Raw genomic sequence first — 21,086 nt, 5'->3', positions numbered from 1 at the left:
TTGGTCAAATCGCGTGTCAGCCTTCGTTGTTCCCATCTTCTTTGATCGACGATAAGTATAAAATCCGTTAACCCACAACGGCCGTCGGGTTTCATATCCAGACCCTTGTAACGCACTGCTCGTTGCCCTGCCATCCTTCCTCGAGCCCATTGCAGCCACCCGAGACCGCGAACATGTCGTTCAAAAAGCACAATCGCCAATACGACCTTGTCGTCTTCGGCGCGACAGGTGAGCTACATGCCATTTTTTTCATGGTGGCCTTCTCACTAGCCTGACATTCTCTGCTCGCATACTATAAGGCTACACCGGTGCCTTGACAGCGGAACATATCACTACCCACCTTCCATCCAATCTGAAATGGGCCGTTGCTGGCCGTTCTGAAGCTAAGCTCCAAAACTTGGTTGCCGAATGCAAGAAACTCAACCCCAACAGAGTTCAGCCAGGTGAGATGCTCACGGTTTCCTGGGCCTGGCCAATATGATAATGGTCGCATCTACTGTTCTCGGCCGACCAAGACCGAGAATATGTATATTGCGTGATCGTCGAAGCAAAGCATCAACTGACCAGAGTGCAATCACGTAGAGATCGAGGTCTGTGATCTGAATGCGACCGAGCTCGACGCTCTCGCCAAGCGGACGTTCATCCTCATCACGACGGTGGGACCGTACTGCCAATACGGCGAGCACGCGTTTCGCGCATGTGCTGAAAATGGCACGCATTACTTTGACGCCACTGGCGAGGTTCCTTGGGTCGCAAAGATGATCGCCAAGTATGAGGATGCTGCCAAAGCCAATGCTGCCATGATGTTCCCCCAGAATGGCCTCGAGTCGGCCGTTCCCGACCTCATTACCTGGTCGTTGGTCAAGATCATCCGCGAGAAGCTATCGGCCAAAACAGGGGACGTCACACTCTCGATCCACAAGCTGAGGTGAGTTGCTGTGCGATGTTTCTGCTTTGCCTGTTGCTTTCCCTAATATGGACTGCCATCACCTTAGTGCCACTCCGTCCGGAGGCACGCTGGCAACAGTGTTTAGCCTTTTCGACCACTTTACCCTGGGAGAAGTCCGAAACGCTTTCCGGCCCTATGCCCTGTCACCCGTTCCGAACCCCAGAAGTGTGCCATCCCGCGAGACGTTGGTGACGAAGCTACTTGGGGTGCGTACGATCCCCCAGCTGGGTACCCTCACAACGTCGGTGGCCGGGACGACCGACACGAGCATCATACAGAGGTCATGGGGTCTCCATGAGTCGCTGCCGTCTAGGCAAAAGGAATCGTATGGCCCCAACTTTTCTTTCGCCGAGTTTTACAGGGCTCGGAATTGGTTCCACGGCATTGTGGTGCATTTCTCCATCGCTCTCCTGGGCATCCTCATGGCGACACCTCTTCGTGGTGTTGCTCGCAAATTCGTGACCCAGCCGGGGCAGGGTCCGGACGAGGAAGGTAGAAGCAAAGAGGAAATGGAGCAACGCGGTATCGCGATTCCCGATGCAGAGCCCAGACTCGATCAGATTGCCACCAGCCGCGCCTGGTTTCACGGCAGCATGTATTGTCGTAAGTTGAATTTCGTCATGGGCCGCTGCCTGATTGCGGTTCTATCTCTGCTAACACCCTTTTTGCAGTGACCGGGATTCTACTATCAGAAGCTGCCCTGACCATCCTGGAGGATGATGTTGATCTACCTGGCGGTATCTTTACCGCGTCATGCCTGGGGCAGCAGTTCATTGACAGGCTTGACAAAGCCGGCCTCAAAATGGAGACCAAGTTGATTCCCCGATGATTTGTGTAAAATGAAGTTTCATACAGAATCTCTTTGACCTTTAATTTCAGTCAGTCTTCCAATGGAGTCACAAAATCAACCTGTGTGGTGTAATACAACTTTTGGATGCCCATTCGGCGGTGCTGTCAATGCCTCTTGTGTGGTACCGTGTACTTTGTACGTACCTACTAGACGGCGCAGTGTACGAAACCGCGGAACTGAACGAAATGTGGGGCATTCAAAACGTCCCAATGAAGGGAATCCGAAGACGTTTCGGAGCAGCAGTTGCGCTGTACGGTGTAATACCTCTGTGAGGTACATGCAGTTTAAACTTTCAGACGTCATCAATGGCTGTGATTGAATGCCAGGCCTATCGCGTCTCCTGAAGAAACCACATTCCCCCCCATCTCACTACTGCAATCCAGAATAGACGCGAGAAACAGCCACCACTCCAGTGTCACATGCAGTAGCTCAATTGACTAATCTTGCGGTCCCCTTTTGAGTGAGCTTAGCATCTTGATCTCCCCCCTGGCAGGCTGTCCTGGGTTACACAAGTGCCCAAAATGGAAGAACAGGCGTTATCTGGCCCGTCGGATGCCAGCGACAGCACGCCTCTCCTGCATTCGACATCAGCTCCCGATACTGCCCCTGCACAGCCGAAAGCCACTCGAACCGTTACCTTTGATCCGAACCCGATAACGAGAACCATCGAACCGGCGCGACAGTTCGACGCGCCCAAACAGAGGGTGTCCCATTCTTTCCAACTGCCCAACAGTCCGCGAGCCATCACCGCCATCAATAATAGGTTACGTAGGAGGGGTAGCCATGGTTCTGTTCCTACAATGGCCCTGCCAGCTCAGCAGGCCTCCAAGATCGGCCCGCAGAGAAGTAGCAAGACTGCCCAGAAGCTCAAGCTCCTGCCCACCCCAGAACCTGGCGAGGAGAGCCCCGATGAAGAGACCGGCCGGGACGTCTATTCGCAATATATGCGCATCAAGGATCCGACAGCAAGACGGCACGCCGCAAGGTTAGGCAAATCGGATCGCGACAAGCTGCCACGCGTCACGGCCTATTGTACAGCGAACCGCTACGACATGGAATCCGTCATGCGGTTCCTCAAGGGGAGGGCTAAGTCGAGAGGCGCGAGTCCAAAGCTTTTCGACGAGTGCATCTACTCGCCCTATAATTACGAGAAGAGGGTTGGGAACAGACCGGATCGTGCTGCGGACGGCAGGCCAGACCCTGCCCAGGCTTACGAAAGGCGACATTTGACGGGTGAACAATCCGGCGACCCGTCCCGCCAGGACCTCATTGACCTGCAGCCAGAAAACCGGCAGGACTCCGGTTTTGGCGACGGTGACTACCTCGGCGACGGCGCCCGAGACACGGAGGTCGATCATGACGACGGCCCCGATTTCGACACGTACATCCACACACCTGAAGTGTTCCTCTTCGCCTACGGTGTTGTGGTCATCTGGGGTATGAGCATTGCGCAGGAACAACGGTTTCTCAGAGAGATCGCCAAGTTTGAAGCCGAGAAGCTCGCCCAGGACGACGTTGAGACAGAGTTCTTCAACTTTTACTACACGAGGGATTACCAGCCACGCATATACAACGACTTTATCACGCTAAGTGACAGGAACAACTACATGACGAAACTCGCCATATCGCACGCCCTCGCGCAGAGCGTCAAGGTACCGTGGCCTATTGTCCCCCTTCCCGCCCTTTCCCAATAAGACCGGAACTGACCGATAGCTGACTTCGCGTCTAGACCTCCCTCTTTGAAGAACTAATAACCTCAACCATTGAAGAATGCAAGGATATCCCTACGAATATTGCGCTCACGGGGAAAATCGCCCTCAACCGGAAGCAGATAAACATGCAGATTGGCGAACTCTTCATTCTCCGCATCAACATCCACCTCAACGGGTCCGTCCTCGATACACCCGAGCTCTTCTGGGTCGAACCCCAGCTCGAACCCCTGTATGACGCTGTTCGCAGCTACCTCGAGATGGACCAGCGCGTCCACCTCCTGACGGAGCGACTCGATGTTATCGGCGACTTGCTGGCCGTGCTCAAGGAGCAGCTGAGCCACCGCCACGGCGAGAAGTTGGAGTGGATCAGTATGTCCTGGGTTTTGCTGCCTTGCCCTTGCCTGATTACAATGCCATTTGGCCGAAGACAATTGGTGGGATCATGCTGACTTGGTTTCTGTCTAGTCATCATCCTCATTGCTGCAGAGATAGTCGTCGCTACCGTCAATATTCTCGTGGACGTGTATGTCGGGGAATAATCCACCCTGAATGTTCCATGCCTTGGTCCGGGAGCCCCTGGCGGGTGGGTTGAGGCTGACGGGTTGTTCAATGTTACCTTTCTGTGTAAAGCGACGTTGACTTTACTGATTCCCATCTCACGGCAAGCATGTAACAAGAATGACTGGGCTTGTACTCAAACATGGAATGGAAAGCTGTATTGAGCGGCGGGAAAGCATGTTTACCTTGGGCGTTAATTCTGTGTATATAGCGTAGATAGCTTCGCCTTACGGCGCTGGGTTAATTACAACGTAACTGAACATCGACACTCGAGGAATGGAGGCAGTGTCGACGTGATTCTTTCATCTTCTCATGGCACTCGCGATACCTTATCCTAAACAGCAAGATAGCATAGTACAAGATCAGTCGCTTTCCATTCCATAGATATGTGTACAGTGGGCGCATAGGCATAGCAGTCGATGTGGAAATACATAATTTGGGAGATGTGGCGGCTCTGTCCTCCATGTTGTCCTCCCCAGCAAGAGAGCATCTCCCGTTCATATCCTAAACGCCAAACCCGCTCTATCCGGTATTCTGATTCCCCATTAGCAGTTATCATTGCTCCTTCTTTTCAGTCTCCCCCTTCTTATTCCCCTCCGAAGGCTTCTCCTTGGCTTCGCCGGCATTATTATCGTCCATGGTCATTTCCACATCCTCATCTTGCGCGCCTGGGGTAGGGTCATTGCCAGCGGTCGATGCAGACTTGGCTTTATCGGTTTTGTCAGCCCCTTCCCCCATCTTTACTTCATCCACGTCTTTCATGGTCGCTTCAGGGACTGCCGGTGAATCGGCTTTTGTATCTTTGTTTCCGCTCTCTGGTGTGGGCTTTGGTTCGGCATCACCGGTTTGCTCACTCTTCCCCTCAGGTGACGGGTCCTTTTTGGCCTTCTTCTTTGCTGCCTCGTGGGCCTCCTTTTCTTTCTTATACTGGGCCATGGCCTCGTCGTGGCGCGTCTCGAAAGCCTTCTTCTCGGTCTCGGGCAAGCCAGCCCAGTTACGGGCTAGCTCCTCGTCAACCGACAACTCGCCTTCGCCGCCCTTCTCACCGTCGGCCTTCTCGCCACGACTCTTGACGACTGCGGGGCGCGCCTCCTCGCAATACATCTTGAATGCACTGTGTGGTTGTTTGGGCGCCTTGGCCGCGTCGTTCGTGGTGCCGCGAGCGGCAGATGATTCGGCTGTTGGTTGGGAGAAGGCTTCGGAGTTGGGAGACAAGGTGGCCGGGTTCTGGCTGATAAAAGGGGAGGCGTCGCCGGCCTTGGTGGTGTCGTCGACACCGGGTAGCATGGAGGTTTTCCGGTGACCGCGCTTGGTGCGCAAGGGCTTTTCTTTGGGCTAGGGTCGGTCGGGTTAGCAGAGGCGGCCGTGGCATGCACGCACAATGGCGGCGAGCCTCCTTGGGTGAAGATTGCGACTTACGGTGGGTGGAGGGGATGGACTGCCGTCCGAGTCTTCGACGTTTGTGCTGGTGCGTCGACTCAGTTGCTCGAGTAGGAAGGCGCGCTCAACGCGTGCCTTTTCAATCTGGCGCTTCCGACGCGCAAGACGGAGGCGGGTCGCATCATTCTCCTCTTCCACCTCGTTGATGCGCTGTTTCAACTGGATGCATTTTCTCCGGTACGCCTCCTCCACAGACGGAGGTAAGGGTGGCGGGATGGCTGTCAGGTCGATATCTGGGTCAGCTTGAGGTTTCTTCTCTTTCGGCTTTACGACCTTTTTAGGAGGCATTTTGAGAGTCGACCAGGGCGGTCGAAAAGGCGACGAAAGGTAATAGGGACTCGTGGGATCTCGGGAAGGGTAGGTGACTTTAAAACATGAAATGAAGTAAAAGGAAAAAGTGGTTCAACGGTCGGTGGTTGTGACAGGTGAAAAAGATTTTCTGAAGCTGACGATAGAGTAGAAGGAGCAAACACCCGGTATATCCACGAAAGATGGGCAGCATAAGCATGTGGTAGAGGTGGAACTACTGAAATGCGCAAACTCACCCATCGAATGCGGAGCCATGGGGAAGGAAGGGATTGTACGTTGTAGTTGTAGTCCGAAGTAGTTGGATGGTAGTCGAGTACATACAATTGTCGATGCTCACTATAAGAGGTGGAGTATCCGAGACATAAGCTCCAAAGATGGGGGGACAACCAAGTCTTCAATGGTATAAAACGATGAGGAAGGGGAGAAGAAGCGATGGCCTTGTGTGTTTGGGAACAAGTTGCATTTAATACTTAGCTGGAGGTTTGAAGAAGTACAAATGCACCATGGCTGGCGATAATTGACACGCCAGTCGGAACCCGAACCACCTCTTGACAGAACGTTGGCTGACTGAATCCATCTCAGTTTAAGGTACATTCTACTACTACCGTTGGGTCGGCCAGTGACAGTTTAAACCAGGTACCTCGTCCACTCAGGGTTCAAAAAAGGTACCTTCCCTTATTAATGAACATGGGCAGTAGAAAGCCTTACTAAGGCATGGGGCCAGCCCACTCATACTGCGGGACAGTTAAGGGGAGGTGCTGCTTATTTTTTCCTGATTATAGGATACACTACGATAGCCTCGTGCATCATCTCTTGACCGTTCCCCTTGTCAGCCAGGTCACAGACTACAACCTTTTTTGAAGCCAAGGCGACACCACACTCTCCTACTCACCTTTCCGTGAATTGCGAGTAGTGTATATGCTGGCAATATGTCGTTAAATATTCCCAACGCCCCCAACTCGGCGCTCTTCAAGCAAGGATACAACAAGTCGGTACCCTCGCTACCCTACCCTCCAGCCCCCGCCCCTCCTTATCCCAGACCTTCCCGGCTTGTATACTGACAGGGAATGCCACTCCTTACAGTTACGACTCTGAAGATGGCGCCGTGCTACGGAATATCGACGCTTGTCGGGCCATCTCGTCGACAGTCCAGACCTCTCTTGGACCGTTTGGCCGCAACAAGATTGTCATCAACCACCTACAAAAGATGATCCTGACCTCGGATGCCGCCACCATCCTGCGAGAACTCGACGTCGTCCACCCGGCCGCCAAGCTCCTCGTCATGGCCAGCCAGCAACAAGACGCCGAGATGGGCGATGCCACCAACCTAGTCATCGTCCTGGCCGGCGAGCTCCTGCGTAAGGCCGAAGACCTGCTACGGATGGGCCTCAAGGCATCCGACATTGTCACAGGGTACGAGAAGGCGCAGAAGATGGCCCTCGACGCCCTCGAGCAACTCTCCGTCGACAAGGTCGGCGACATCTACTCCCAGGAAGAACTGAGCAAGGCCATCCGCACCGTCGTCGGCAGCAAACAGAATGGCAGCGAGGAGTTCCTCGCCGACCTCGTCGCCGAGGCCGTCCTGGCCGTGCTCCCCAAGAACCCGGCCGGCTTCAACGTGGACAACATCCGCGTCGTCAAGATCATGGGCGGCAGCCTCGAGCAGAGCAGGGTGGTCCGCGGCATGGTCTTCCCCAAGGAACCCGATGGCACCGTCAAGAAGGCCCGCCGCGCCAAGGTCGGCGTCTTCTCCTGCCCCATCGACACCAGCCAGACCGAGACCAAGGGCACCGTCCTGCTGCACAACGCCAAGGAGATGATGGACTTTACCACGGGCGAGGAGAACCAGCTCGAGGCCGCCATCAAGGAGCTCCACGACGTCGGCCTCCGCGCCGTCGTCGCCGGCTCCACCGTCGGCGACTTGGCCATGCACTACCTCAACCGCTACGGCATCCTCGTCATCAAGATCCTCAGCAAGTTCGAGCTCCGGAGAATATGCCGCGTCGTCGGCGCCACCCCTCTGGCCCGGTTAGGCGCCCCGATGCCCGACGAGATGGGCTCCATCGACGTCATCGAGACGCTCGAGATTGGCGGCGACCGCGTCACCGTCTTCCGCCAGGAAAACGACGTGACCAGGACCGCCACCTTGGTGCTGCGCGGCGCCACCCAGAACCATCTCGACGACGTCGAGCGGGCCGTCGACGACGGCGTCAACGTCGTCAAGGCCATCACCAAGGACCCCAGGCTCGTCCCCGGCGCCGGCGCTACTGAGACTCAGCTCGTCGAACGGCTCACCGACCTAGGCGAGAAGACCCCCGGCCTCGCCCAGTACGCCATCAAGAAGTACGGCGAGGCCTTTGAGGTGGTTCCCCGGACCTTGGCCGACAGTGCCGGCCTGGATGCCACCGAGGTCCTCAGCAGGCTGTACATGGCGCACCACAAGAAGGATGACTGGACGACAGGTGTCGACATTGAGGTGAGTTATTTAAAGCCCTCTCTCCTCCCCTTTTTCTCTCTCCCTCTGAAAGATTTCGTTCCCGCGTCCCGTTTACAATTCTCTTGCTTCCCTACCTAACTCCCTTCCAGAACGCCGATGGCACAGGCACACTAGACGCCCAGGACGAGGGCATTCTCGATCTCTTGGTCTCCAAGAGCTGGGCCATCAAGCTAGCCACCGAGGCTGCCCGGACGGTTCTATCTGTTGATCAGATTATCGTTTCTCGGCAAGCGGGTGGTCCCAAGCCCCCCGGTCCCAACCCTGTGAGTTCTTCCCCTTTGCTTTGATATTTCTTTTCTATTGGGCATGGGAGAGACCTTTGACTAACGCTGTTCTTTCCCCACCAAGAACTGGGATGAGGATTAAAATAAAAGTGAAAAGGCATTTCATGGGGACCGCCTCGGGTTATGAGAAACACGAAAAATGGTGGAGGGTGTTGCAAAAGGGCATGTCTTGCAATAGATTGCCGTAATCGAGGTGAATAAATACCATAATGCGTCCCCAACTTGGTTTGATGAGTGTGTGATGTGTCCAAGACGTAGGTAAATATTGCCCGTCGTCTTCCCAAGTCCCAGTAGATCATCTTCCAACAACTGCCTTCAAACAGCGACATGATCATGGTCACCGGATGCCCAGTATGTTCTACGAGTCAATTCCACCTGATCATTTGCCGTTGGGCGATTGACCATCTGGATGGCTAATTGGCCATGAGATCTTCCATCATGTCGTATCCATCACCCACAGATTGCACCAAGGAATGAAATCTACTTGTCAAAATGTTGTATTTTTGTGTATTCATGCACACTGCCGTGTAAAAACATGGGAGTCTGTTGTACGAATCACTCAAAAATCCCCTCCCCTTGGAGTCTGTCTTGCTCTTCCATTTCAACCTCCACGCCCTCCCTACTCCTGGCCCTCCGATCCAGAAAGTCCGGCCGTTTTTCCCACATATAACTACCTTAAGACAAGACATGAAATGGGAAACATATACATAGCTCAAGACGTGCATGATTGTCATGGCATAAATGAGACATGGTAGATGTTGGTAGATAACACAAAACAAAAAAAAAAAAAAAAGACGGAAAAAAGTAAAACGCCATCTGCGTGGTATCTTCCTTGTGGGCACATAAGAAGGCAACCGTAGGACAAAGTCTAGCGTAAACGCGACAGAGACCTTTCGAATGATCGAGCAAAGGAGAAGAGGTATCAGGGCAAGAAACAAGTCGAGCCTAAACGATGCGGCGAGGGGTATGATACGGTAGAACCTAAGCGGCCGTAACGGACGCGCCGCAAAATGCATCGACTACAGAGAACAATGCAGCCTTCGGGAAAGTGCTGATCCAATGCGCCACCACCGCTCATATGCGTTCTCGGGGTTGGTTTGTCCCGCACGTAGGCATTCCAACGTGGGCCAACATTGGAAGAATTATTTTCGGGGAAGGGAAAATAAAAGAGAAATAAGAGGACCGCTGACCCATCTGTCGTCGACATCAGGGGGAGGACAGGTCAAAGGAAGGCGCTCAAGCTTCTTCCATGATGCCACCTTCGCCCCCGCCCTCGTCTCTCCACTCGCGACTCCGTTCCGTCAGTCGCTTGGCGCCATTGAGGCGACCCGCCCAAATGGATTCGATGGGCGTACGGAAGGTGAAAGCACGCTGGGAACTGATGACGCCAATGGCTTGGAGGACAGCTTTGCGGCTGTCTCGGCCAAAGACCGCCGGGTGATTGATCCACTCGAGACTATTTTCGAGCTCGTTATCGAGGGCAGAAACGGTGCTCGCGTCGATACCAGAGCTCAGGCTGAGGGCGTCTGTTGAGCGGGATCGCCCAATGCCAGGGGCCGGGAAGCGATCCATGGCAGAGGAATGTGCCGACTGCGTAGGCGACGGTGTGTGCTTCCGGTCTGGCGTACCAGACGTCGATGAGCCCTCGTTACCCGGATGTGGCGTCGAGGGTTGAGACCTCGAGCCAGGCATGGGAGGGACGGGTGGCAGGCCCCCCTTACCGAGCCCTTTGAGGATGGATCGGGTCTCATTGAGAAGGGTGTGCGCTCGGTCATGCTGACCTCGCGACACGAGGGTCAATGCCCGGGTGAGCATGTCCGAGGTCAGAAGTTCCATCCGGCGCTGTACAATGCTCGGGTGCGGTGGGATGGGCGGCGAGCCTGTCCACGAGTTCTTCTGCTTCGAAGACTGGGCAGGTAGCATGGTGATGGCTAGCAGCGTTGGTCGCGGAAGATGGGACAGAGTACCGTCCCTCAGAATATCTCCCCAGGTCAGATCGGCCTGGATGAGAGGCACTTCCTCAACTGAAGCGACCCTTTGATCGTCTCCCTCCATTGACCCACCGAGGGCCTCGAGACCAGAGACAATGTTGTCCCAAGGGTCCTGCGGAAGCTGTTCCTGCGATGCGCTATCGGGCATGATGACCAGCTGGACGAGGACGTCCCGCTTGTCGCCGAACCGGAGATCGCCAAGGGAAGCCTCGGCGTCCCGACCGGTGGCTCGCTTCGTGATCTGGAGCGCGCCGCTGATTTTGTGAAACTTGGCAGGCGACCCTTCGGGCAGCTTCAGTTTGAGTTTGACATTCTGATGCGATAACGTTTGCATGGCCCCAAGGCAGCCGGCGAGGCACTCCCGAAGCATCATCCAATCCTTGACGTAGGTGTAAGAGGCCTTGGTCCGCGTGGACAGTTCGATCATGGTGTCTGGTTTGTGGGTCATTCCTAATCCGAACGAATGGATCGTGATCCTGATAACGAAATGGTCAGCATGAATCAATCCGAGAGGAACCTGGCCCGGCCCTCGCCTTGACTTACTTGGCGGCTTCGGCTCTGGACACCACAAAATCGACGCTGTCGGCGTCCGAAGTCGAGGCATCGCTGATCAGCATGATTGTCGCGATTGGATTGTTGTACTTGCGCTGCATCAACAAATCCATAGCTACATTGGCGCCCTCCACCACGTCGGCCCTATGACTCTTCTGACCGATTGGCTTGATGGAAGACAAGATGTTGCTCCAGCCGGGCCAGGCTCTGGTGGTCATGCCAACCAGAGGCACACCACCACCTCCAGAGCCGAACGTGACCAGGCCCATGCGGTCCCGGTCGCCCAGAGTGTGGATCATGAACCTGAGAGCATCTCGAACGAGGTTAATCTTTACCCCTTGCATCGACGACGAAATCGGCACAACCACGACCACGTCAATGGGAACATGGATCGTCGAAGGGATGCTCTTTTGGAACGTAGTGTACTCGGTCGGTGCGGTGTTGACCGACCGGGCGCCACCCCAAGACGACGTTGCTGATGATGACACTCGTTGGGGCCGTGCCCGTTGCCATTCTTCTTCGTCCGTCTCGGAGTAATCGCCACGGTCGTACTCCGGGCTGCGGACAGGTGGCGTCTCCACAGCGTTCAGGTCAAGTAGGGCTTGTTGCCAGAGTTTCAACTGGTTTCGATTCTCGAATCGTAAATGGAACTGCGGGAGCTCGGCAACAGACAGGCTGAGGGTAAGTATGTTCTCATCAACTGTATGTGGTCAGCGATGTCTCTCCCTTTTTTTTTCCCCCGGGTCCGGAACATTGTGAACTTACTGTTACCCGTCTCGGAAACCTCGTTCAGATGTTTCTTGATAAGGATAGAGCCTTTAAGCGTACAGCGTGTCGCCTTCCTCGGCTGTCCGTTCTCGTCCCACTGATTGGCATGCTGAGCAATCCGTTTCTCCTTCACGCAGATGAGCATCTCGGCGAATAGGAAACACTCGAGTTCCTGCCAGGAGACCTTGTCTTTGCCGACTTTCAGCGTGCCGTAAAGCCGTAGTTTTCCAAACCTGGGCGACTGTCAGCATTCTCGCCACGTGCGAACTGACCGAGTGGTCTCCGTTCAAGGCCTAAGACTTACTTTGCGAGATCAAGACCATGCCAGTTGTCGACTCTGTTTCTCAGGTTCTCCGTCATCTCTTCCAAGACGTCGGGTGACTCGTACGGGTAGAAACGCGGCGCACTTCGGGCGGGAGACGGTGGCCGTGCAAAGGCATCTTCGATCTTTGCCGTCATCGGGGGGATGGGAGGCGCTGAGCCCAAGTCTTCTGGGTCCGGCCTCCATTTGGTATCGGGAACTTCCACGGTGACCAGACAGGTCAGCGTCTGCTGCTGCCTCGATCTATTGATGGTGGGGAACTCGGATCGCACAGTCACAGTGGGGGCTGGAATCGGGTTCCGAGTGACTGCCCGAGGACTAGTCGGGGTCGTCTCCATAGCTTGGACGTCGTAGTCGTGCCGTCGTGGTGCCGGTGCGTTGTGTGTGTGGGCCGTTTCCGGGTACCCTCCCGAGGAGGCAACGCCGGTAGTTTCGCTGTCGCTGCGGGCATGAGCATGCCTTGCCGCTGGGCCGTACCGTTCGGACGAAGGTCCATCTCGATCCCTGGCGTTTCCGCGTACCACACCATCCCTCCCGTGAACGGAGACCTGTCGTTGGCTTGGTTCTGTTGGGTTATCCCAGTGTGGAGTTGTCGTTGGCGTCGTTGTCGTCGTGTGGTTCGACCTCGTATCACTGATTGATGCCGATCGCACGAGATGGCTTATCTTTTCTGCACCGTGTTGTTAGCACATTCTCGTGAGTCGAGGTGTAAACTCGGTACTCACCGATATCCAGAACATTACCGCCGCGGCTCGTGTCTAGATGTAGGGGCGCGTTGCATGTCGGGCAATATTGGGATTCGAACTCGCGGATAAACTCGTAGAAACACGCCTCGTGAGAGACATGGGAGCACGAGAATTGTAAAATTCGCTCGCCCCGAAGAGTATGTTCAAGAGGCTCCTCGCAGACGGCGCATTCGCTCCCGACAAAAGTCCGTTCGCGTCTATTCCCGCGCCTGTCCGCGTTGGTCGCCATGGTGGTGGAGGTACGAATGGTGTGTGATGTGCTTTCAGCAGAGCGCCCTGATCTGACGGAAGCGGTAGAACGGTGCGTAGGTCCACGGAAAGTGCCGGTGGCTATCGAGCTGGCTACATGGCGTCGTGAAATTGTTAGCATCCGCGTGTAATGCGCGCGAGAGGGGAGCTGCGCCGCAATAGCGATCAATACGTGGGAAGACGAGGCGTTGTCTAGTCACAAATCGAGTCATAAACAGGCACTTACCCTTTTCGACTGGAACTGAACCATCCAGTTCGTAGTGGTTCACACTTGTGGCAGAATATTTGGGAAATTTGGGACTGGAGCGACCCAGCGGGTCATGCAAACCGAACTGAGTGTCCCTCCCAAGCCCAGGGGATTCGGCGTAGTTGGCAGAGTTGGCACTTCCGTAACCCTTTGGCCCCTTGCGCGATCGACTGAACATGGGGCGCTGCCAGGTAACCGGCGTTGGTCGTAGCTGGTAATACTATACTGAAATCAGATACCTCGCCGCGGAAATGAGCCCTTCTTGAGCCCTTCGATTCAACAGGCGTCGGTTGTTCGACAAAGACGCCAGAACACCCCTAAAAAGCTGAAACAAGAGGTCTGTAGGAGTGTCGCTCCAGGGGCTGAGGCTTTGTAAGAAGTTGCGGAGATGCCGGCACTCTTGATGACTTTCCAGGCGAGTGACTGATGTGATTGATTTGATTGTTGGGGAGCGGGGTTGAAACGGGGATGAGTGTTATTGTATTATCGGGTTGATGTGGCTGGGTGGAACGAAACTCCTAATAAATGCTGAATGGCTTATTCCCCGTCTGAATGTACCGAGATTGCTGTGAAACTGACTGTCAAGGCTCGGCAGGCACTAATGAGGCATGATGCAAGTCGTTATTGCGCGAATCGAAGAGCTGGAGGAATCAATTGTCTGTCCAGGAGAGTCGCGTGGAGAACGGCGCGCAAACCCAGGAGTTCAAGATGGCCAGAGTAAAATGGGAGGCGATGTTCTGACGGAAAAGTGATGGTATGTAACAACGGAGGCGGTAACGAGTCGGATGGGCGAGTTGGTCGGGAAGGAAACGTGTCTCGGTCCTGTCGGGAGGGCTCGTCGATCTGTAGCACCCCTTATGTGGTATGGATGACTGGGCTGGTGTGATGAAGCAGATGATAGCGCTAAAAGAGGGAGTCCCGAGTCATAGATGGCGATGTCCCGTCCCGCTATTGTCTTTCTGCCCGTATCTGACCCGGTCCTACTCTGCTCTGTGTTGAGGAGCAATAGTAAGTCTTGAGATGACACTCTGCGCTTCCAGGTTCGTGTTCTTTTGACTGGACTGAAAGGTGGTCGAAAAGGGGCAGCTGGGAGAGGTTCGGGAAAGAAACAGAACTGTTTGACAGCCGAGGACAAATAGGGGTGCTGTATGAATAGGGTAGTGTAGAACGCAAGCGGCAGCGAAAGCCGAAGGATTATGAGAAAAGAGGGAGGGGGGAAACGTTAGGGAACGCTAACTGGGATGGATGGGAGAGAGATTGGTCTGGGGGATTGGACTTTTCAGAGAAGGCACGTTCGTAACGAATGGTCGGTACCCATGAGGCACCACGCACGTCCCTTAGCAGCCGGTAACGGTGGGTCAGGAGCATCAACTCGGTACAACGTATGTACATATAGGGTACTGTACCTATACCTACAATGTACATAGATTAATGTGCTAATTTTTGTACCTGTACCTACCACGAATCTTTCTATAAGTACTTCCCAATGTAGACGAACCAAGCTCCATGAATTGGACGACGGGGCCCCTGGCACTACGGACGCAACTACCTAGGCGCCGGTGGAGTTATTCGCTTCTAACGACTTTAACGGAGGATGGACCCGACCCGGCTCTTCCTTAAGCGATCCACAGTTTCGATGAACACATGCACGAGCACCGGTACCGTACCTACCTAGTAAGTTCTTATCGGTTCAGGAGGGGCGGGAAGAAGTAATTACGGTGGGACCTACAATGTGCGCTGTACAACGTACATGTCCAGACTTTCTAGGTATTCTTAATAGGTACGTAGGGGTTTCCGCTCCGCGAGATGGAGCAGGGACTGTGTTTTTGGCTGTCGGATGATGTTTCTGTCTACCTAGGTAATTCGGTTCTCCAGCACTTCAGTAGGTAGGTAAGCGAGAAAAAGGGAAACGAAAAGAAAAATAAATGTACCTATCCTCTGTACTTTCGCACGGACCCTCCATGGACCCTGTCTGTTGGTGGATATGGCTGTCGATGTACAACGTACTTAGTACAACGTATCCACCGGCTGGGGAGACGCGGGTCGTCGCTCGTCGAGGTGGCGTCGAGAGCTGAGAAAGAAGCGAACCATGTGGTAGGTACCCAAGGTACCTGTTTAAGACTAGACGATGTACGTTGTACGAAGTAAGTGGCTTTCATTAGATGTGCAGAACGCATGAGCCTTCTAGCGGGGTGATAGGCCATGTCTCTCCCGTATCGCTTGGCGAAGAGGGGACCTTTGACGAGCCGATGGAAATCGAATGCACGTTGGAAAACGTGGTAAGGAAGCTAAACATAAAGTCCTTCGTTGGCTACATGATAACTAACTGTATGTAGGTATGTAGTGTTCCGTACCGCCGGTCGGCAGTTCGAAAAACAGGTGTGTTCACCCTTTGCCGATGACGTTGAGACAGACGTATGGGCCCTTGAGATGCCCAAGGCCTTGTGCCGTTCGTCGGCAGATGGTAGGTTGTAGTTTCCTATTCGCGACTTTGTTGCTGAGAATGGAGCGAGAAGAATAGGGGATAGGTACGTTGTACCTTGTATGCGGACTTGACATGCGAATACCCACCCATTTGAGCCATTGGCTCAAACGACGAAATATACGTTGTACGCTGCCGGTAATTCTCATCATCGGTAAGACGTGGCCGAATATTTCTCCTATATGCTGCTGTTGATTTGTACCGAGCCAGACTATCTAGCCGTCAATATCCAGGTTTCTCTACAGCCGAAAGTAGGAATGCGTTGTCAATCGATAGCCCCGATGGTGTGGTTGTGGAACAAAAGCCGAGCCCTGACGTCGGAATGTCTCACCCCGTTCGTTTCTTAGAACATTCTACCTATTCATGTGCGATATAAACAGAGTATGTGTACGTTGTACATATGTTTTGCTCTGGCCCGTAACGCACAGCACATGGGCGAGGGCACGGATTTAACGCACATGAATTACTTTGTAGTGTACTTGCAACATACAATCTTGTCGACTTGCCTCATTTGTTGCCTACGCTGTAATATACGTTGTGCACAGGAAAGCTTGCTTTTAGGAGGCCAAGATATGTGTACTGCACGTGATGCCCTCCCGCTTCATGCTGAACGCACATTACCTACGTTGTACGGGGACAGGACACGTCCTTGCGCATTTAAGGGGGAGGACTCGGGGAATAGGAAAACGACAAGGATTCCTGGCCAGCCGAGCCCACTAGATCCCGGATTCTGAGAAAGTACAGTGTACGAAGTATGAAGTCTGGGTTCTTTTTCTTTTCTTTTCTTTTCTTTTCTTTTTTTCCGTCGTCTTTCCGTTCCCCCTCTATGAAATCAACGAGCACAGAAAAGAAAAGACAAAAGTGGCCGATACCGGGCAATAATATGTGGCAGTGCGTGTCAACCTTAGGTATAACATAATTAGAGGTTTTGTCTACCATGGAGACTGTCCGTGTCAAGACCGTTCCGTGCGAAAGAGGGGGCGATCCGTGCAAGGCTTGCTTGGGCCCTGTTGGAGCAAGGCACACTAGCACGAAACGAGGAGAGACCATCTAATACGTTATAGGCCTATCCTAGGGTATCTCTTGAATCCGTGGAGGGGGTCAGGGAAGGAAACGCTGGGGTCTCGATCAATCATCTTTGGGCGAGGTTGGTGAAGTGTCGATATCCCCATCTTTCTGCGAGGGTCAATGCCGGGCCTACCGCTACCGCGATGCGACCAAAGACATTCAAGGCCAGCTTGGTGTCGCTTGGGGTTGGCCCACTAAGCGCAAGGATTAAGGAGTACTATAACGGGGCCAGTTCACGTAAAATGGGGTGGCTGGTCGAGGCGGAAGCGAGTTCCCTCTGCCCCGGTGCACACAGGTTTTATGGCACCGGCAGAACATCCAATCCATGGGCAAAATTCCTCGTTCGACCGTGTTGTACCCTTTGCGTCCCTATTTCTCTCGGTCTTGATGTACAAGTACAATACCTACAACGTACATAATGCAGGATGCTGACGCCCGTTCCTCGCTGCGGCAGCAAATAACATAATTGAGGTGGTATACTGTATGTGTCCGCTCAACGAATTCGGCAACCAACAAGACGTCTCTGCCGGGCCTCCTTTGAGCATCACTCCGAGAGGATCCCGGACACCTTTGACCGACCAAGGGTCACATCGAAGGAGTCATCTGGGCAAGTGGAAAATACTACGCAAGGAGCGCATGTCAAATGTTACGGCGTAAAGGGGACCAGCCAGTGATGTCCGAAATGACCCAAGGAAGTGTTTCTCCCTTCTCTTGCAGTTATGCGAGATAAATCGGAATTTTAATCGCACGGATTTTGTGGGTGTGCTGGCTCCCCTCAGCCGGCTCGGCTCTGCTCCCTCCTGCATGCCTAAACCCTAGGAGCCCCCAAGCTCCTGCCCAGATCCACACACAGCCATTCATTCGGCCTGTCCTGGAAGACGTACAAGGTAACACATGCGAGGCTGGGTAAGCGGGAGGTCGGGGTGGCACACGGCGACACCGACTGGCAGATGACGCTTTCGAGTTACACGTGCATGCATGATGGTATCTATCGCGGTACGGGTGTGCTACGCAACCATGAGGAACGCATACGAAACAGTCCCCGCAGACCTGACTGGAGGAAACCTGGATTAGAGATCTCTCGCGGGAGCATGATGGCACGCATGAAAGGATCCAGAGCAAAATGGGATCCAACAGGCGTGGGTGCATCTCCCACGCGAGGCGTTTGCCACCCACTGCAAAACGGATGGGGAGCAGCACCCATACATACTACGATGTACGAAGAAGCAGGACGAGGATCATGGTAATCAACTTGTTCCCGTCCTCTGGGCAGAAGATCCCGCTCGGAAGAGACCGAAAACGTGTCAGACCCCTGTCCCGCTCCCAGGAGGCCAATTATCATGCGCCTCTGTTGGTCCGCTGCCGTCCCCGAGATCATTAGGAAGTGGGAAGAACTGGTAGTAGACGAAGTCGATGCGGACTTCGCCGTCCATGTGTCTTTCCGTGCTTGATTCGATCCAGCGTTCTGCTGGATGAGTATACGCAGGGCCAGCATCGAGCGCAGCAAAAACTCAAGCATATACTAGAAGTGAACAGCGCACTAAGTTTAGAGAACGAAAACCTCCGGTCCAGAACGACCAACTATAATAAACGGATATATCCAGTTCAATACCAGGCAGACGTGCCCGATTAATATGTCATACTCTAATAAAAATGGCTGACCTTATAAAGGGCTTGGAGCGAATGCAGAGGCAGCAGAGCTACCGCGCACGGCCGCTACCACCACCTCCTATCCATACTCCTCCGCCGAAAGCCGTGGCGAGCGTTGCATAGCGCAAACCTTCCGGCAATTTAGAGGGAAGAAAGAGTGTATAGTTTGCGAGGGCCTCGGGGAATGGATTTTGGAACCTGTCTACTTCGTACGTTCCGACATTCCCTGACCGAACCACCCATACGTGCCTGGTCACTGATGTTGCACGGTGCAGTGTGAACGAGGCAAAACGCAGAGGGTCCTACGCACCTCTCATACTGCCCGTTGCGCGTGCTATCGCCGCTCAGTTAATTCTTGCGGTTGCCTACCTGCATGGCAAGGGATTGGTCCACGGAGGTGAGTGCTAGTACCTGTTCGCTATCCCGCTATCCCGACTGACCTAGCCGAATCCAGACCTTCATCTCGGCAATGTCCTACTCAGAGTCCCGCAGGCATTCCGTCTCTGGTCTGACGAGGAGCTGTTGGAGCGCTGTGGGGAGCCGGAACTAGAGCCGGTTCAGACATTTGATGATAAGCCGATTCCACCAGGTGTCCCAACCGTCGCCACGCTGCCCGTATGGTTCCCTATGGAGAGAATCAACAAGCTTCCGCTGTCGAATGCCTACATCGTCCTCGCTGATTTCGGCGAGTCATACCGCCCTTCGCAAGAGTCGAAATTCGAGTGTTGCACGCCGGTGCACTGTCGCCCACCAGAGAATAGGGTTGAGCCAACGAAGCCGAAGTCGTTCCCTAGCGACATCTGGACCCTCGCATGTGCTGTATAGGCCACCCTCGCCCAGCGGTCCTTGTTCGAGACGTTATGGTGTAGAGGACACCGTGACGTCGATGCAGGTCCAAGCGCTCGGAAAGCTGCCTGATGAGTGGTGGGAGAAATGGGATGCGCGCTCAAAGGACTTCACGGAGGAAGGCCAGCCTATCCGAGCCGATGACAGTCCTGTCTATACATTCGACTACCAGTTTGAGGACGCTATGCAGAAAGGGCGCAGAAGATATAAAATGGAGACGATGGATTCGGCCGAGAAGGAGGCTCTGCTTGCCATGTTGCGGCCGATGCTGGCGTACAGGCCGGAGCAACGTTGCAGCGTTAAGGAGGTTCTCGGCTCAGAGTGGATGACCAGGTACGCGATGCCGGACTACGAGCGGATGCGTGCACGGGATGAATTGTGGGCCAGGGGGTTGGAGTGTGATACTAGGGAGGCCTCTTCTTGCTCCCCCAACCCCAAACCACCTTCGTCTGGCTGAGGGATGGACCCATGGCATGACGTATCGCGGTGCGGCTCCGGAAGCACACGGCAATGCACGTGCGATGACGTTGAGGCTGTGCCCGATATCTACTGGGTAAGTATAACTCACGTAAACCCGACGACTCGCTCCAAGACTCCATGTGTACTGGACAGCATAACTTAGCAGGGGTGTGTTGGGGAGCTAAAACTTGGAGCCGCTAGCGGCCAAAAGTGATCCCCATCCCGGGGGGCTGGAGTTGAGGCAGGTCCAGCGACGGAGGCAGGGGCTGCGCTCCCAGCTCGGTCGGCTGCTGGAGTACTAGCTCTAGTGGTCGTTGGGGTGGCTAGCTGCTGCTGCCCATTGAGGCGCTTGTCGATCGCGTTGTTGACCTTGATCTCGGCCATGTCCTCGCTCTTCGGTTTGAAGTTCGGGTCGTGTGGAACTTGAGCGTCATGCAGTGCTTGGGCAAGTGCATCAACCTTGTCATCACCAACACACTTCTCCGGGAGGTGTTTTTAGTCCAGCCATAATAGGCTTCTGAGGAGTTCATTGGCGCTGCGGATGCTGCTACTGCTTCGGCCGCTGTCGGTGTCGATGGCACGTCCGATGCTGCTTCGCACGAGTCCGCCGATAAAGAAGTTAGAATTACTATCATCATCTCTATAGGGAATAAGCATTAGTATCATGATCTTTTCATGACATACAAACCTTGAAACTCCGATTAAAAAAAGTACTAATGTTGCCGGAATAAGTAGAAATCTTTTGCATAACAGTTATGACTATACCGGTCAGGTTAGAAAAGGCGCAGCCAGTCTTTCCAAGTGGCGTACACGGGGTAGTTTCTGGCTTTGGTTTTAGTCCTTCGACACTGAATTATAGCGGGCGGGACAATCGTTTATATCTTCGTATCCGAGCGCAAGAATCAAGGCGGCAAAGCAATATCGCGAGGCCGTACTTTTGTAGACCCAGCTGCTGTTGCTGCTGTTATTGAAATAAATGTTCGGGCGGCGACTGTCGAGGCGCGGCAGCTGTCCACCTGGAAGCAGTCGGGATGTCTTCTCCCGACCACCGAGCTGTCCTCCGTACTCCGCGTGAGGCGGGACAGGCTAAAAACGGTTCAACGTGAC

General features: G+C 54.1%; 8 protein-coding genes across 8 annotated transcripts; 5 read left to right on the top strand and 3 right to left on the bottom strand.

The window, feature by feature from the left end:
- Positions 1 to 173: 173 nt before the first annotated feature.
- ACRALDRAFT_1072055 (uncharacterized protein) lies at positions 174 to 1,778 on the top strand (the record flags this gene model as incomplete). The annotated part of the gene is made up of 5 exons (XM_071017926.1): positions 174 to 228; positions 300 to 443; positions 568 to 928; positions 996 to 1,552; positions 1,621 to 1,778. The coding sequence occupies 5 exons, from the start codon at positions 174 to 176 to the stop codon at positions 1,776 to 1,778; spliced, it is 1,275 nt and encodes a 424-aa protein (XP_070872494.1).
- Positions 1,779 to 2,320: 542 nt separating this feature from the next.
- Positions 2,321 to 3,960, top strand: ACRALDRAFT_2111196 (uncharacterized protein; the record flags this gene model as incomplete). The annotated part of the gene is made up of 2 exons (XM_071023510.1): positions 2,321 to 3,451; positions 3,529 to 3,960. 2 exons carry the CDS (start codon positions 2,321 to 2,323, stop codon positions 3,958 to 3,960), a joined length of 1,563 nt encoding a protein of 520 aa, XP_070872493.1.
- A 25-nt stretch (positions 3,961 to 3,985) lies between these two features.
- On the bottom strand, positions 3,986 to 4,570 carry ACRALDRAFT_2021847 (uncharacterized protein; the record flags this gene model as incomplete). The annotated part of the gene is made up of 5 exons (XM_071020073.1): positions 3,986 to 4,009; positions 4,033 to 4,131; positions 4,172 to 4,254; positions 4,331 to 4,368; positions 4,428 to 4,570. The coding sequence occupies 5 exons, from the start codon at positions 4,568 to 4,570 to the stop codon at positions 3,986 to 3,988; spliced, it is 387 nt and encodes a 128-aa protein (XP_070872492.1).
- A 54-nt stretch (positions 4,571 to 4,624) lies between these two features.
- ACRALDRAFT_1072057 (uncharacterized protein) lies at positions 4,625 to 5,797 on the bottom strand (the record flags this gene model as incomplete). The annotated part of the gene is made up of 2 exons (XM_071017927.1): positions 4,625 to 5,404; positions 5,489 to 5,797. The coding sequence occupies 2 exons, from the start codon at positions 5,795 to 5,797 to the stop codon at positions 4,625 to 4,627; spliced, it is 1,089 nt and encodes a 362-aa protein (XP_070872491.1).
- An 809-nt stretch (positions 5,798 to 6,606) lies between these two features.
- Positions 6,607 to 8,824, top strand: ACRALDRAFT_1094716 (uncharacterized protein). Its single transcript, XM_071019733.1, has 4 exons — positions 6,607 to 6,806; positions 6,902 to 8,294; positions 8,405 to 8,578; positions 8,664 to 8,824. Exons 1-4 carry the CDS (start codon positions 6,748 to 6,750, stop codon positions 8,679 to 8,681), a joined length of 1,644 nt encoding a protein of 547 aa, XP_070872490.1. The 5' UTR covers positions 6,607 to 6,747; the 3' UTR covers positions 8,682 to 8,824.
- Positions 8,825 to 9,835: 1,011 nt separating this feature from the next.
- ACRALDRAFT_1035774 (uncharacterized protein) lies at positions 9,836 to 13,207 on the bottom strand (the record flags this gene model as incomplete). The annotated part of the gene is made up of 5 exons (XM_071015005.1): positions 9,836 to 11,066; positions 11,134 to 11,842; positions 11,908 to 12,143; positions 12,215 to 12,902; positions 12,958 to 13,207. The coding sequence occupies 5 exons, from the start codon at positions 13,205 to 13,207 to the stop codon at positions 9,836 to 9,838; spliced, it is 3,114 nt and encodes a 1,037-aa protein (XP_070872489.1).
- Positions 13,208 to 15,118: 1,911 nt separating this feature from the next.
- Positions 15,119 to 16,690, top strand: ACRALDRAFT_1072060 (uncharacterized protein; the record flags this gene model as incomplete). The annotated part of the gene is made up of 9 exons (XM_071017928.1): positions 15,119 to 15,148; positions 15,263 to 15,332; positions 15,486 to 15,568; positions 15,600 to 15,618; positions 15,674 to 15,753; positions 15,811 to 15,853; positions 15,888 to 15,938; positions 16,190 to 16,290; positions 16,502 to 16,690. 9 exons carry the CDS (start codon positions 15,119 to 15,121, stop codon positions 16,688 to 16,690), a joined length of 666 nt encoding a protein of 221 aa, XP_070872488.1.
- Positions 16,691 to 18,677: 1,987 nt separating this feature from the next.
- On the top strand, positions 18,678 to 20,489 carry ACRALDRAFT_1072061 (uncharacterized protein; the record flags this gene model as incomplete). The annotated part of the gene is made up of 6 exons (XM_071017929.1): positions 18,678 to 18,788; positions 18,840 to 19,071; positions 19,129 to 19,456; positions 19,500 to 19,853; positions 20,022 to 20,073; positions 20,307 to 20,489. 6 exons carry the CDS (start codon positions 18,678 to 18,680, stop codon positions 20,487 to 20,489), a joined length of 1,260 nt encoding a protein of 419 aa, XP_070872487.1.
- Between the last annotated feature and the right edge of the window lie 597 nt (positions 20,490 to 21,086).

This window comes from Sodiomyces alcalophilus (assembly GCF_042370955.1).
Source record: "Sodiomyces alcalophilus JCM 7366 unplaced genomic scaffold ACRALscaffold_7, whole genome shotgun sequence".
NCBI classification, from domain to species: Eukaryota; Fungi; Ascomycota; class Sordariomycetes; order Glomerellales; family Plectosphaerellaceae; genus Sodiomyces; species Sodiomyces alcalophilus.
Note: the sequence above shows the minus strand (reverse complement) of the source record. Positions and strands in the feature narration are given on the sequence as shown.